This window comes from Lytechinus pictus, chromosome 12 (genome assembly GCF_037042905.1).
Source record: "Lytechinus pictus isolate F3 Inbred chromosome 12, Lp3.0, whole genome shotgun sequence".
In the NCBI taxonomy this organism is placed as follows: Eukaryota; Metazoa; Echinodermata; class Echinoidea; order Temnopleuroida; family Toxopneustidae; genus Lytechinus; species Lytechinus pictus.
In genome coordinates, this window is record NC_087256.1 from 17,937,227 (window position 1) to 17,954,041 (window position 16,815).

General features: G+C 38.4%; 1 protein-coding gene across 1 annotated transcript; it reads right to left on the reverse strand.

The window, feature by feature from the left end:
- Positions 1-900: 900 nt before the first annotated feature.
- Positions 901-14,356, reverse strand: LOC129273628 (histamine H2 receptor-like). The gene has a single exon (XM_064107579.1). It carries the CDS (start codon positions 12,326-12,328, stop codon positions 11,087-11,089), a length of 1,242 nt encoding a protein of 413 aa, XP_063963649.1. The 5' UTR covers positions 12,329-14,356; the 3' UTR covers positions 901-11,086.
- Between the last annotated feature and the right edge of the window lie 2,459 nt (positions 14,357-16,815).

The following is a 16,815-nucleotide window of genomic DNA, read 5'->3' on the forward strand; positions in this document are numbered from 1 at the left end:
GGGGGGCTGAAGCCTCCCCAGCCCCCCCCCCCGCTTCCGCGTCCCCTGCCCTAGATATCTTCGAATCGTTGAAATATAATCATTGTAAATTAGTTAATTTGTTGGGATTTTTTCTTTAAAAAGTATTATTACAGTTTCTGTCTGCACTACTTGCAATATATGGATCTGTATATGTGTCTGCGTATGCTTATACATCGATGAAAAAAGCACGTTAATCTGGTTTGTATGCTACAGTTTGTGTTCCTTGCGTGTATATATCACCATCGTACTTACTTAACCTTTGTCATGAATTTACCATTCATTTAGATATTTAATTGTTTATTTATTTATTCATTTATTTGTTCATTAATCAATTTATTCATTTAGGAGTATAGGGTTGCATATGGGTATGACCAACAATACCGATTAAGCATCAACATAACTTTATAAGGCACGCATTTATAGGGAATGCCAAATCTTTTTCATATTATTTTATTCCCTCCCCCTCGTACTTTCTATATCTCTATTTCCCCCTCTCTTTTTCTTACCTATATCTTTCTTTCCACCCTCTCTCTCCCTTCCCCATCCACCTCTGACTCCCTAACACAGCCCCTGTCTCCCTTCCCCTGCCTCCCTTTTCAACCTCTCTCTCTTTTGCTACCCCCCCCCCCCTCCCCTCTCTCGAACCTCCCTCTTCTTTTTCTTTCTCCATATTTTTATATACACCTCTCTCCCTCCCTCATCCGCTCACCCACCTCCATCTCCCTAGCTATTTGTCCATCCCCTCTACCCCTCCCTTTGCCTTTTTTCTTTGCCCCCCCCTCTCTCTCTCTCTGTACCCATCTTTTTTCCTATCTCTCTCTTCTTATCAGCTTGCTATCAGAGCACAACGCCCACAAGAAAGACACCAGGAGTCAAGTGTAATAATAGACACAAGTGATTACTCTCTTTATTCATTCCCTTGAGAAATATTAGTAGCAAATATATACAACTCTGCATAAAGTGGGTCATCTTATAGCGTTCTACAATCTCTGTACAACAATGCACAAGTACACCAATTAGAAAAGCATGTATAGTTTTCGTCATATCTAAATAAAATTCTCTCAGGGCGACATGCAGGGTTTAATGTTATCCTACACAAAGATTTGTACTTAATGAAAACCTTCGTTTTTTCTATTTAGCATGGCCTAGCTACAAGAAAAAGAAATTACGCCTTGCAATATAATATGTAAAATGTAGTCATTAATGTAGTCATTCTGTAATATAAGCACCATGTAACAGCTACTGTTTAATCCCACGGGATTTCCAATCCTTTCAAATTCAAGACAAATGTTTGAACACCAATACTATTTTGAAGATCAGATAAAAATATCAAAATGGCAAAGTTATTTCAGTTGTTGATTCCCAACATATGAGCGCATTGATAACTAGCCCCCAAGACCACCATCGCGAAAAAAAATGTAAAATTATACTTTAAGTCTACCCACTTACAGCATAGATGCGAACTATAGATATCGACGGATTTAAAAGCCTTGGCATCAAAGAAATAAGTTGTCTGTGATAAATAGCCAGTTACACCAAGGAATAATCGTTAAATTTAGGGGGTATAACAGAAGTTATGAACAAAAAAATGGTATAATAATAATAGTAATAAAACAATACTACAATACTATAAATTATAGATTAATGAATGGAAATGAGCAAGTAAAGAAATTAAGAATGAGAATTAACGAAACCATTTTAACACACATTTTTGACAAACAGGCCAGATGGAACGATAAGGGAGTGAAAATCATTCTATTTTAAGGGACATTTTGTCATGCCATATTCCCTCCAAGTTGTCATTTGACAATCAAAATCCAGTTCGGCATATGAATAGATTTTGCGCACAGAATCTGTTTTTTGCTATAGCTCGTCAATCAATCGCAAAGCATCGGGCCTATACGCGTCATTCTGATTGATCGTAATTTACCTCATGTCGATCGTGAACGTCTTCTGTAATAGATAATGTTGTATTTTGATCTTTCTCCTTACTCTTCCACTATAAATTCAATCACATCACTCCATGTTGCAGTAATCTGAAACGAATGACAGGAGTACAGGGTCGCAAATTGAGAAGTTAAGTCGCAACAATACAAAGTTATTACTATTGCCAGTATTCTAATTTCAATTCGTCTACTTAGTAATTGTCACTTTTTATGAAATGAATATTTGGTCCATGAAAAGTTCCTCTAATCATATATACTAATTGGTGATAGACCAAGTGTTTATTAGACGAAATGGGAATAGCCTAACTTGAAATTAGAGAAAATGGTAAATGGACGAAATGACGATTAGACCAAATGGTTAGTAGACGAACTGTTTGTAGACGAACTCGGACTAGACCTTGTAGGTAGGCAAAAAAAACAAACAAGTGGAGCGCCTCTGGCATCTTCACCTGCATCACGCGATTCAATATAGCAGCAGTGCTGACTTTAAAAACTACTACAAAATAGTTATTCACAAAAAGCACCATTCATATAATGATACAATACTACGTTCACTGACAATAAATGACATTTGACATTGATCATGTGACCTCAGACTTGTCAGTGATACTTGATTACCCCTATATCCACATTTTATAAACTGAATATATAATCTTTGAAAGTTATGACAGCAATCTAATAATCATCTCCAAAATGGCCAAAGTTCAATGACCTTAAATGACCTTTGACTGTGGTCATGTGACCTGAAACTCGCAAAGGATGTTCAGTGATACTTGATTATTCTTATGTCCAAGTTTTATGAACTAGACCAATAAACTTTCAAAGTTATGAAATTGGTAATTCAACAAATACCCCCAACTTGGCCAAAGTTCATTGACCTTTAATGACCTTTGACCTTGATCATGTGACCTGAAACTTGCACAGGATTTTCAGTGATACTTGATTACTCTTAATATGTCCAAGTTTCATGAATCAGATCCATAAACTTTCAAAGTTATGATAGTAATTCAACAGATATCCCCCAACTGGGCCAAAGTTCATTGACCCTAAATGACCTTTGACATTGGTCATGTGACTTGAAACTCAGGCAGGATGTTCAGTAATACTTGAATAACCTTATGTTCAAGTTCCATGAACTTGGTCTACATATTTTCTAAGTTATGATGACATTTCAAAAACTTAACCTTCGGTTAAGATTTGGTGTTGACGCCGCCAACGCCGCGCCGCCGGAAAAGCGGCGCCTATAGTCTCACTCTGCTATGCAGGTGAGACAAAAATGGGGGCGGCTGAAGCCAACCCACCCCCCCCCCCCATATGAAAATTTGGTTAATGAAGAGTTCATCTAATCACGTAGAATAATTGGTGTGAGACCAAGTGAATATTAGACGAAATGGGCATAGCCTAACTGGAAATATGACTAAATGGTATATGAGCTAAATGGCAGTCTGACCAAATGGTTGGTAGACGAACTAGTAGTAGACGAACTAGGATTAGACCATCTGGGATGACACGAAATGGGGAGAAGACCAATAAAATAGGCAATTCCTGTTACTTGTTAGAATAGTGGCAAACATGGCAAATGAACATATTTTATCCTCTCCCTAACTTCGTGAACTCACGAGTTTAGTCAACACAGTCATGCACTTTAAAGCCTCATGAAATGCGATCCTCGATTGATACCGAAATCAATTGCTAATGGTTTTATTGCAATCGCGACACGCATTAACGAACTTTCGTGAAAATGAATGGTGATTAATTTGTGCAATTTGAGAGAAACTATGTAATCAGTGAAAGCTAGCATTTTACCCCATTTATTGATCAAGTCGGCAGTACTTGTAGAAGTCAGAGTCAGTGTTGATAAAAAATAGTTTTAACCATAATGCATCATTCACTTTTTGTGTGTTTTTGTTAGCGTTATATCCCAAAGTTGGCATCTTGCCATTGGTAAAGTGATGACTACAATTCTTTGATGATGATGATGGTGATGTTGATGATAATGATGATTGTAATGATGATGATGATGAAAATGATGATTGTGATGATGATGGTGATGATGATGGTAATGATGATGATGATGATGATGATGGTAATGGTGATGATGATCAGTAGCGTTAAGGTGGGGGTGGGGCTTTGGGGCGTTTGCCCTAACCATAAAAAGTAACGACCAAGAAAAAAAAACAGAAAAGAAAAGGAAAGAGAGAAGGATGTAATATCATTTTCTGAATATCATGTCAAAATTTCTCGCAAAATTTGATTTCTGTGATAAAAATGTCGAGATTTTTGCTCGCTCGCATTGTTTTTTTTAATAAATACATTTTGCCCAATACGCCATATCTAACCCCCTCAACATTTTTGGTTCATTACGCCACTGATGATGATGATGGTAAATTACATCTAGTCTGTCTAGTCTGTTTTGATATCAATGCAATCTGCTTTGAGTTTGAATGTATTGAATAAGTTTCTTCTGATACACCCTATAGGACTACATAGGGAAAGGTATCATGAAGAAAGTAGACCTTGATGAATACATGTAATGTTCAGGTATTTTTTTTCTGAAAGTTTCTCCCCAACGCTGCAATCACACCAAAAGAACCGACTTTAAATGATTGATTGGCACTCGAAATAATGTATATTTTTGATCGGTCTAAATTCGGTTCTGTTGTTGTGATTAAAATTGATATTGAGAAATCACGAAAAAAAACAACACTTGAATACTTGTCGTCCTTAGATACTATAACAAATCGTTGGTAATGTTTCTTTTTTATTTTAAGAGTTCTAATGATTTCCAAAATGTACCAGCTATATCAATCATAATTACGCAGATGATTCATTTCACTAGTATGACATACATGTATTAAAAAAATACATTTGATATGTTTAGAGTGAATACCAGAACACAAATGAAATTAAATTGATGAATTAGACAAGCTGTCAGCTAAATGGTCCAAAGTTTGGCGGTGACAGCCAAGTGTTGGCGTTGGGCCGATTTTCACGTCCGCCATATTTCCGACTTTTACTACAACGCGTTGCAACGGTCTGAATAATTAACTGTCGTCTCCTTCAAACTTGCTTCCTGAATACTATTTTCATAAACATTTTATTTCAACCTCTCATAGCCCACAGCTTTTGATAAGTGCCCAGTGTTTGTATTTGTAATAATCTTTAAATATACCCTTTACACCTTCATAAGCTTAAACTGAATTTTCTTGAGAGCTTGTAAAGAAATTCCAACTTTCGGCGACGAGCCCGCATGTTTTTTGCGAGTCTCTATCTTCAGACTACTACATAAGAGCGGGAACGCGGGAAAACGCGGGATTTGGTGATTTTCGCTTGATCGATCTCGCATCTCCTCATCTTTTCCATCGCCCTGCACTTTGCATAAATCCGTGCTCTGGAATAAGTTCGAATAAGAGCCCCCTAAATCCATTGGGCGTAGCCCGAGAATTCTCGGTTGATGGGGGCACCACAAATGAGTGGGGGTTGTTTATGCTATTAAGGACATCACGAAAAATACCAAATTATGGGTAGGACAAATTGATAAAATGTTCGTGAGGGTGTGCAAGATAATTATAAAAAATACATGGGAGTTGAGCAGCGTATCATCATTTTTTTTTAACGTTTATACTTTCGATTCCCCCTTTAAAAATCAAATTAAACACTGCGCATTGATGATAGAGTTTAGATTGAGAGGTGAATACATCTCGGAATCCGATCTGAGCCCTACTTGCAAAGAATTTCGATGGATTTAATTCACATGTTACCAAGATTCCAAATTGTCTTGTTAGAAGATAGGAATTTAGAACAATCTCCAGGTGAATTGATTTGAATTTATTATTTCAAATCGGGGCACTAGCCCGGTCTTCTATCTTCACAATCTCCCTGGGGAGCCACGATCCCCAGCCACACGAACCAAACAGACTCTTGACCGATCAAAGCCATTACGTAATTGTAAGGCTATAATTATCATCGATTGGCTTGGGGTCGATTTCGCTGGTGTGACTTTAACAATTAGTATGTTTCTCCCATCCACCCCTGGTCTGTTCATGTGGCCTCCCTTCTTTACCCGTCTACAATTCCTCACTGAAAATTCATCCCTGATTCCCCGCTTCTGACAGCCATTTCAAAACGGATCGATCGGGTCAGGGGTGGAAGATTATTCAAATCAGATCTTAAAGGAGACGGGGAATTGTTCGGTAATTCGAGGACGAGTGAGGCACCGTTGGATGGCGGTGAAAAACAACGTTTTCCTAAAATAGAAGTAAAAAAGGACAAGATAACATTTGATATGGAATCTAAAGGTAAAGGACTCGATTAAAAGGCAAGTAACACCACAAGGTCCTCGCTAATGCTAAACAGTCACATCAGCGGATCGAACGAAACAGACCGATCATCTTTATTGCTAATAACGTAATAGATAATCAGTAATGTTGGTTTGGAATCCGTATCGTTGCTGTGACCGTCGCTTAAAGTTTGCTATTACTATAGCTCCCATCGTCGCTCTTGTTTTCTGGAACTTAACAATATTAAGTGATGTTCTAAGCAGGATATTCACTTCATTTAGTCTATTGCTTAAATCTTACCTACCATTACGCGTCGAAAATCTTTCAATTTGATGTTCCAATAATAAATAAGCTTCTTATTAGATTATTGTATTCGTTTCACCCGAAGCACCATTATTAATGAAGATTTGTCATAGAAAAAAAGACATCACCTCGTGATAAAATCTGGAAGATTACCAAACAAAAACTAAATGTCTAATGCAAGACTGTCGTGAATGTACTTGTATTAAAATCCAGAAATATGACTATTGGAATTTCTTGAGATATGCAAGGTCCTAACTAGAAAAAAAAACCCACCAAATATCATTGAATATTGGAAAGTAAATTGGAGAAACAGAAACGGAAATAATGACGTCATTCGGGACTTCGTCGATGTCGAATCGAGTCAAGGGTCGTCTTCGTAAATTGTCATCGGCATTGCCGTCGTATAATGGGCATCAGTCTTGGTCAGTCTATGATGTCAAACAAGCGTGAACGAAGCACCCCAAGGAAACACGGAAAGCCTTTGCATTCTTCTGCTTCGTTGGCGCCAATTTTCCGCATCGTCATTCTGAAATAATTGTCCAGAAAACACAATAAAGTGTAATAAGGGAAGTACGGTACGTGCTCGCTGGTCAAGGAGTTTGTCATCCTTTGCTTTTTAATGGCTTTCCTAAATGATGACGTTCTATTTGGACATCGATTTCTACTCTACTCTCTTTGGAAGAGGTTCACCCATTTCCTGAACACGAATAAACGGAAATACAAGTGTGTTTGGTTATTTAAGAAGGAACAACATGGATGTTTATTTCAAGTTCATGATGCACTTTAAAGTTTTGATGCAGTCACACATGTGAAACCGACTTCAGACCGATCAAAGCTATTACGTTATTACCAATGACATACCATCGGTCGGTTTGGAGTTTGTTTAGTTGGTATAACTGTAGCATTACCCTCGTTGCTTACCGGAATCGGGTGGTCCATGTAAAACAAAAAATTAAAGGGGGTGGCAGAGTTCAGTCTAAAGTGAGTAAGAATGAGCACCTAGCATTCGTCTCTTTATCAGAGCTGTATCGGGTCCATTTTGTTCGAAAAACTACGACAGATAAAATAGAGAAGGATTCGGGTAGTTGAGCCCAAAGTCCCATGGACGCTTTGTATAGCATCAGAACAGGAAATAAACTACTATAATCAGTCCATGGTTCCTTTTACTTCACGATGTAACATTTTGAAAATATAGTCTTATAATACATTCATGTCCTCTAGTAAGACGTAACTACGTGGCTGTTCTTCATTATACCTCGTAAATATTACCAAGTTATCAGATTTCGACTTTATCTGTTTATCAAGAAAATTCTATCAAAATAACTACTTAAATTATGCAAGGCATTGGGTTACAAACCAACAGATTCGATGTATTCTCTTTATTCATCCAACATTTTTTATACATGTTTACGGAACCGAGCACAAGCTAATACACTGCCGGGTTAGTATTTTTTAACATACCCTAGGTTTTATTTCAGCCGTCGTTCTGTTCTGAGAGTCTGTCAGTCAGTCCTTTAACAAAATTGTAGCCTTCTGAAGTTTTATACGAAAAACAAAGTAGTGTCGAATTTTATTTACGCAGTATTTCACTATGTATATTCTCAAAAACAATCGTTTCCAAGTGGCTCAATTCACCCACTGACAATCCCTTTTTCTCCTCAATGCCCGAAAGACACACCCGGAAATACTTGTCTATTTTTTGTGATTATGAACTACTTTTTCAATCAATTTGGGAGTCAGATTAATTTCTAAATGCAACCTGCGAGTCATACCACTGGCCAAGGTCCATTGGCACAGTTTCGATATTGAGTTCAAATTATTCTTCAATTATCCTCGTGAATATTTGACACGAGGCAAGTCTAATTGTGTAACAGCCTGTTTTGACTGAAAATATGCATTATAATTATACGATGCTTCAGCACATTTGTATTCTATCCCCGTGGGAATGCCATATCATTACCATACTTGTTCAAAAAAATCAGATTTACGTTGACTCTTTTTTTTTTTGCAGGCTACGTTATAATGCTGCTGTTCTAGAAAAAGATTTCATTCACTTTTCTCGGTCATTGACTATCTTGAAATGAATAAAATAATCACCCAGAAACAAGTAGGGCATGTGTGTATTTTTTTTTAATCGAGATTAAAATTATGTCTGGAAATTAAAATCACATTATTAAAAAGAAAGGTCAGACTCTGTTTCTGACTAAATTTTCCTGACCTACGGTTCTATGTCGGGGGAAATGACGCACTCCTTTCTCTACAATATTACTAGCTTTTACGTCAAGCAAATGTCATGTCAAATGACGCCGGTCTCAGAACGGCAACTGTCACTGTGATATTTGAACAAAATTAACAAAGTCCCACAGGTCGAGGCTATGACACTACACATTTCGTCAAGAAATATGGTCTCTGTCAAGTAAATGACGTTGTCACTCGTCAAGCAAACGACGCAGCTACAGACCGAAGTCAAGTAGTTTACTCAGTAATTGTCACGAACTAGCAGTTCTTTGTCAATGCTTTGTCATGCTAACAAGATCAATGACAAGCAAAGTGGCACAGTTTAAGTCAGATAAGGAAAAAGTAATTTGTCAAGTAAATACGTTCTATGTCAAGCAATGGAACCCACCCAAGTCCTAGTGAACCGAAAACTATATATCAAAATTACTCACCAAACGTTTTTGATATAAATTATCTCATACAAACGTCTGATTTTATAAGCTAATGAGTAGCTTTTAGTGCCGAACTCTTTAGAGATAAGCTAAAGGGCCCACAACCAAGCGGTTCATTACTCAAAATGTTACGACTTAACGTCCTACTGCCTCGCAGCAGAATGTTCGTCTTGAGGTTATAAGACGGAAAATGAATGTCGCGCGGAGCAGGTGCAGCGGCTGCTCAAAGCAGTGTTCGCTGGTGGGAGGATAACGCCCGGGATGGAGGTTGAAAAAGAAGAAGAGCTGCACAATTAGGTTAACCATCAGGTGCCTTGACGGTATCTTGACACACAGATCCCCTGCCCCAAAAAAATATCCCTCGATTGACTTATTGAATCTCATCTCCCATTGCTGGTGACGGAGTTTGACTCTCAAATCGCAACTTATAAAGGACTTACAAAAAGACGCCTTAATCTAAACTAACATTTTGACAAGGAGAATTTAAATTGAAATTGCCTCTTATGACATGTAAGTTATATTTGATTACCAAACAAACTTGAATGATGGCGGGTTGTCATGAATTGCCGATGGGATTTGCTGTTGACTATAAAGAAATAGACAGAACCAAAGATAACAGCTCAGAGGGTAGCCAGAACTTTACGCATGGCCACTCTTCAAGGAGACTATTCTTAAAAACAATTCAATTGTGGATTATAAGACAGTTACATGAGGTTCTGTATAAGTAGCTCTTGAAAACAGGACACTTCAACATGATTTATAATTGCCGCTGGGGTGTAAATGTGAAAGAAATTGCTTATAACCAACTCTTTAATAGGGCTGACATTACACATGCAGAGAAAAATACAGGGTATACACTTAAAATGTTGGGCAACATACTGTCCACTGTGTTGGGTAATGTTTGTTAGTCAAAATGTATATACAGTATATATTCTAGGCAATTATTATCCAAGTGAGCAATTTTATTATCAAATTATTAATTTTTATTACCGAATTTGGGCAGATTTTAATCAATAGTTGTGTGGACAGTAAGTTGTCTAGTGTTGGTTAAAAGTTGGGCATTTTAAGAGTGTAATAAAAGAAACACTTCTGAACATTTGCAGATTCTTTTTGATGGTTTGACTTGAAGGTACCAAGCATAAAGATACACACACACATTTTTTTACTTGGAGCCAGACAACGTAATTTCGTAAAACAAAGCGACTTTAAAGGGTAGCCAGAACGTTCGGTTAAAAAATGAATCTTGTAAAAATAGATCTGAAATTTGTAGCATGATGTAAAAATTGTCTAAATCGTATCACGCTTACGTCTGCGATTTTGTTTAGTACTGAACTACGGACTTCAAATTCACATTACTTTACATTCTAAGAATACAGTTATTTTAAACTGATTGCATAACTGTTTTGTCTTAACAAGTCTATACCGATTTGAACATCGCTTCACAAAACGTCAATCTATACATAAAGCAATACCGAAATCATCAATGCATATAATTTATCAAAATTTGTGCATGACAAGACTTTACATTTCGTCAAAATAAGTGATTTGAAAATATGTAATTCTCATGAATGCACCCTTAATTCCTTAATGTATAAAAATCGAAATTCTGTCTTCGTTTAATAACCTGCTAACTTACTAAATGTTTTTTTTTATTCCATACATGAGTGAATACATTTGCTGCTTTATCTGCGTTTAACGACTGATCTACTTAAATGATATGTAATAATTTTGAAAGAGAATGAATACTATGGAGTTTTAGTGGAAACAGATTGAGTGTGCAATTATTTCTCACTAACTTTTCATTCAACCAGTAAGCACGATATATCGATATATTTTTATAATGAATAGAGATCTTGACCAAGTGGAATTATTGCCCATTGACACCGTTCAAGCACACATTACTTAATCTACTCTCCCTTGAATTTTTCCGTGAGTCCACATCTGTAGGACTGCCATTACCCATCTTTCCTCTCCTGCCTGCTGAGGCGCTGCATTTACCGTCTTGGACCGACATAAGATGCGGCGTGGACAGCTCAAGATGGGAGATATACGTGTTGCCCTCGTGTCTTTTGAAACGTCTCAGTCGCAATAGTTTCCGAAACGCTCGCCGAAATTCCCGGTTGAGTGCTGCGTACAGGATGGGGTTAAGCGTGCTGTTCAAGTACCCCAGCCACAGAGCAACCGACGACAAGGCCTGCGGAACCTCGCAGTTGCACAAAGGAATAAAAGTAAAGATGGTAAAATATGGCACCCAACAGATGATGAAACTCCCCATGATAACGCCAAGCATTTTAGTAGCCCGATGTTCATCCACGCCAGCGCGTGGTTTCGGCGCTTTCAGGACTTCGCGCGACGTGGATTTGGCGTTGCCGTTGTACTGCGCTGACACATGTGCAGTCTGTGAATTGATCTTACGCGCTTGGTTGCGCGCAATGTTGAGTACGCGGAAATACAAACAGCACATAACTGTCAGAGGTAGGTAGAAAAGTAGGAGCCCGTCCAAAAGAGCAAAATATGTGTTCGCGTGGAGATAACACTTTTCCGGTTGCGCGAAGTTCTGGATCTCTCCCGAGTCCGTGTTCCAACCGAGATGCAATGGTAAAAATGATATTGATATGGACACTGCCCAAACAATGGTGATGGTAATCACCGCTTTTCGTCTATCGAGGCGCTTCCGGTAGTTCATGGGGTCGCTGATGGCGATATACCGATCGATGCTGATGGCAAAGAGGTGGAGGATGGAAGCAGTGCAGAGTTGTACATCAAAAGACACGTAGAGATTGCAGACTATGGCCCCGAAACCCCATTTCTGGTTGCGCAGCTCCATCAGACCACTGAACGGTTGAACAAGAATTGCCAGCAACAAATCGGCGACTGCAAGCGACACAATAAACATATTAGTGACATTCCGTAACCTGCGATTGACGGTCGGTGAAAGTATAACCAAGATATTTCCAAAGATGGTAGCGAAGATAATGATAACAAGTACGATTCCGATGACGGAAAGAACACCCCTCGTATAACCTTCCGACGGCGTATCGGAGTTCGTGAACGAGTCGTTGTCGTTTTGGTAGTATATCAGAGTGTAGTTCGAATCTACATCCTCCATTGTTCTCTTTCAGACGCATTAAAAGATGTCAGAAAGCAACTCTCTTTAAACGGGGAGATCCCAACTATCAACACGATATAAGCAATCCAACTTAAGGTGCGAAAGCGGTTTCATTCAAAATCGAAGAATACAGCGAGATTCGTCGTACACGTTAGTAGAAAAATGAACTGAGAACACTAGTGTAATTGGTGAAAGTGAGAGAATATCAATTTCTCTCTATCAGGGCAAGCACGACCCTCCCTTAACGTGAATGCACCAAAACAGAATTAATAACATACATTTTCACCTCCACTTGTAACCAGTATAGATCACACAATCTAGAAATACATCGTCGTCATGGAATTAAAAAAAAATCATCATAACATAGACACGCGATGTGTTTTTGTTTTGCATTCACCTCCGGTTGAAAATAATTGATACGCTCGGTTCACAGATTTGCATTCGTCGTCGTCTGATAATCGTTGAAGGATTAAGAATGTATCGAAACGAGGGGTCGGAGCATAGAACCCTCACTGTGCCAGCTTCGCCCCGAAGGTCGAAACCAATTACTATTTGAACTTCATTAGCTGCTGAATAGGCTGTGTGGCTGTTGTGACGCTATGCAGATCTTTAGCGTGATGACACAAACTCTATAACTATTTCGACCCTCAAATGAGATTTAAAACTGTACGTGATAAAATGCAATAATCCTGTAAGATGTACACCTTTCCCTTTGGCGTGTAAGATATTGATATGTCAATTTCCGGTGAAGAGTAGAGTATCAAGTATGCTATGAACGTAAGGATAAATGCGGTGAAAGGTATAATATTGCGCCCGAAAATGATGCTGCGATGACATTTTTTCAAGAAGGAGAAGAAAATGCTTTTCTCAACGAGTAAATTCTCTCTCTTGACTGAACACTGTTTCTCGTTCGGGTAAATCCGTTACTATGACAACGACTAAACTGATTCGGACGTAGTTGATGCAAGATGAAACAAAGTCGCTCATGCGTAGAAATCGGAGGCTCCTATCGACGGCAATCGAATGCTAATCGTTGTTCACAATTCACAATCACCTCTCAAAGTAAGGGGCAAAACCCGAATGCTGGACAGTTCTGGCGCAAGATGCATGCAGGCGTTCCGCCCGATTTTATGCAAGAGCGCTTGCGTTGCGCTATTACGTAGTCACGGACAAGAAATTCACAAGTAGGATCCCTTTTGGAGGACCTTTTCTATCACTTCTTTCTTTCTCCTCCACACTCCCTCGATATTCCTTAATATTTCCGCCTGGATGGCTTAATTCTTGCGAACGAGAAATGTAAATGTGGCGGTCTAAAGACAGGTGCTACACAAGAATAGTGAAAGAAACAGCGACGAAATCAAAACACGCACCTCACTTGTGTCGCTCCAGGCGCTCACAAATTACTTCCAAATGACAAGACGATGCAGAAGGGCAAGTTGAAAATCTTCCTTTCGCTTTCTCTACCTTGCTTTCCTCTTGCGATTCATACCGAAAAAGTGCGCGTGTATGTTGTCAGATCTGGATAACGTAATTGGCCTTTATCTGTCAACGTCTTGCGAGTGCATAAACCTTGAAACGAATATATTCCGTTTTGAAATATCACCCTTGTTTCTGATCTCCTTATTCAACTTTCCCGCCAAAAAGGTTGAAGATATCAGGTACGTTTTTGTACGTGTGATCAATAGATGATGTAGCTCGAGCAGTCTTACGATCTTAAAAGTGATTTGTAAGAAATTTAGTCAACTGGTACAATTCTGATTTCAGATAGAGCTTCAGATTTGTTATGGTTACGTCTAAAGATGGCTACAATCCACGACTTGAAACCATGCTTAACATAAATTTGTGTGTCCAAATCAGTGATAGTACAACCCCGAAGATTTCGGTGTTACCCAATCATTTTCTGGTATCTTCCTCACCGCTTGTTTCCAAGACTGCCGCGCCAAGCGAAGTGCTTCATGTGCCGGAAACCCTAAGATGAAAGAAAATCCTCCTTCAGTTCTCACGAACGACAGATTGGTGATCCGTTCTCTAAACTGCACAAATAGAAAGAGAAGAGAATGAGAATAGGAGAAACAATGAGAGGACATGGAAAGTAATTTCATAATAGAATTTTAGCATTTTAGATTTGATTAAGATCGACCGGTACTCCGTCGTCCTGGCGTAGTTACTACCCTTCGTATAATGCGGTCTGTGGTTTCCCTTCCTACTTGCCACTTTCAAGGATTGTCCGCCCCACAATGACCGATCTATATGAGATACTCGTAAGGTGGAAGATTCAACACTTCTTTGCGAAGGGACTCTTCTCACGGCCACCAGCAATCCCACCCGTCTATCATGTCTATGTGGACAACCCTGTAATTACAATACTAAATACGCAGCGGGACATATAAAGGGTGCTGCGTACGGTGCATTATGGCTGGGTATATCAGTGAGGTGGGTTAGTGAGAATGACATCCGGTGGTGGGGAACAACTCTAAAATCGAGTTCCGCAAAATGTATGGCATATTTTGACATTGCTCTTTCGTATTTTATTCAAAAGGTTAGAGGTGAACTAGTGGTTGAAAAATGTCGGCACTCTGGATGATACGGTGTTAATGTACATGTATATTTATTCATTATTTTCACAGGGACCTTGATATCCACAGCTCCCATACCTCTAATTTAATCTCTAAACTCTCAAACGACATTTTCTAATGTTTTGTGCAAGTTTGATCAAGAGTGGTGATTTCTTTTTTCAGAACTCTAAGATAGCAAAACCCAAATGAATGTATACATCACAATGATATGATGAATATTAAAGGAAACAAACAAACGATAATTACAAAGCTATGAGGAAGGTAGGTGTAGTATGTCGTGAAAATTTTTAGCAAGTAAACTTTCTGCACAATATCACCATCCACACTGAAGCACTCTGGAATATCATGAACACATTTCCGTGTTAAAAAACACGGTTGTAATATTTTTGGATAAAAAATAGCTAGAAGACAAAGATATTTCCAATAAAAAATGAATCAATTCGTTAAACATGTGCAGGAAGTCCATCCATGGGGGGAGGCATAAACTTGGAAACAGCCCAGATAAAAAAAAAGGAGTATTTTAAAAACTTTTTTAATTGGTCCTCGGCCCTTCAAGCCTACAAGCAAATGAAAAGAAAGCTGGTGTCTGGAGTATTAAAATATGATTTGGAGAAAAAACATATAGTCTATAAAAAAAATCGGAAACGTTGTCTCGCACGTGCTTGATGACTTTGAGTAATATCCAGGACATGTAACCATGGACCCTACCACAAATGTAACTATGCATGGCAGAGACTACACGCGTCTTTGAAAGAAAACAATGTTACAATCATACTGGTTATAAGGCAACATGATCGGGAATATCAAATCCGTCTAGTGAAATGGACTGTGAATTAGAATTTTATTCACGTATTCTCGCTATTTCTGACAAAGGTATAAGAGCATCGTTCTATCAGGAGACATTATCTTCTTGTAGATATTGTGCGAAAGTAACATAGAAAATGGGACAGCTGAGAAATTAATTTCTCCTTTCTCGGAAGTCAAGCCTGTCTTTAATTTGAGATTTGACTCGAACTCGATTCTAATCATACATGGGAGAAATATCGTAAAGTTGTTGATCGATCAGAGCAATCGCTCGTGGCCAATTCTAAATTAACTTCGCTATTTTTTGTTCTTGTTCGGTCCCTTCCCTATCTTCTTTTCTCTTTCGTCGGTCCAAAACCACTCACTTTCTCATCTTTCATTCTCTGTCTCACTTTCATCTCTGATATCAGTTTCGGACATCCTCGCATTCATCTATTCACTTTAGGCCATTTGGTTGAATTAATGACCAACTATCTCTGAAGCATTTTGTTTATTTTCTTTCTGTTCTGGGGCCGTTTTCAGCTTCGTTCTTATTTTTTAATAAAGGTTTCTTGCGTTTTCTGTGCATCTTTTAAAAATCGCGTTTGGTTAGTTCGCTGACGATATATATAATGGACTTGTTTTGTGGTGGGTTTTGACGGGGCCTATGTTTATTTCAATGATTTTTTTTGCGTTGAAGTGGGGGAAAATGCCCGCGCGCCAGTTACATAATTTGCAAATATATCTTGAATAGAATTCATGACTGTTTGTTGTTTGTGCATGGTAGATTGTTAGTAGTTGTATACCATCATTATCATTATCACCATCATCGACGTCATTACCACCAACAGCATGATAATAACGGACGTCATTATCATTATTACCACCATAAGCATTACAACCAGCATCACCATAAAGATCATCATCAGCATCATTTTAACAGTCATAAACGCCATCAATACCACCATCATCACAACTATTACCATCATTACCAACATCTTCGTCATTACAACCACAAACATAATTATGATGATCGTAATCACAATCACCATCATTATCTTCCCATCATCATAATAATCGTCATCACTACCACTATCATCAGCGTCATTATCATGACCATCATCATCA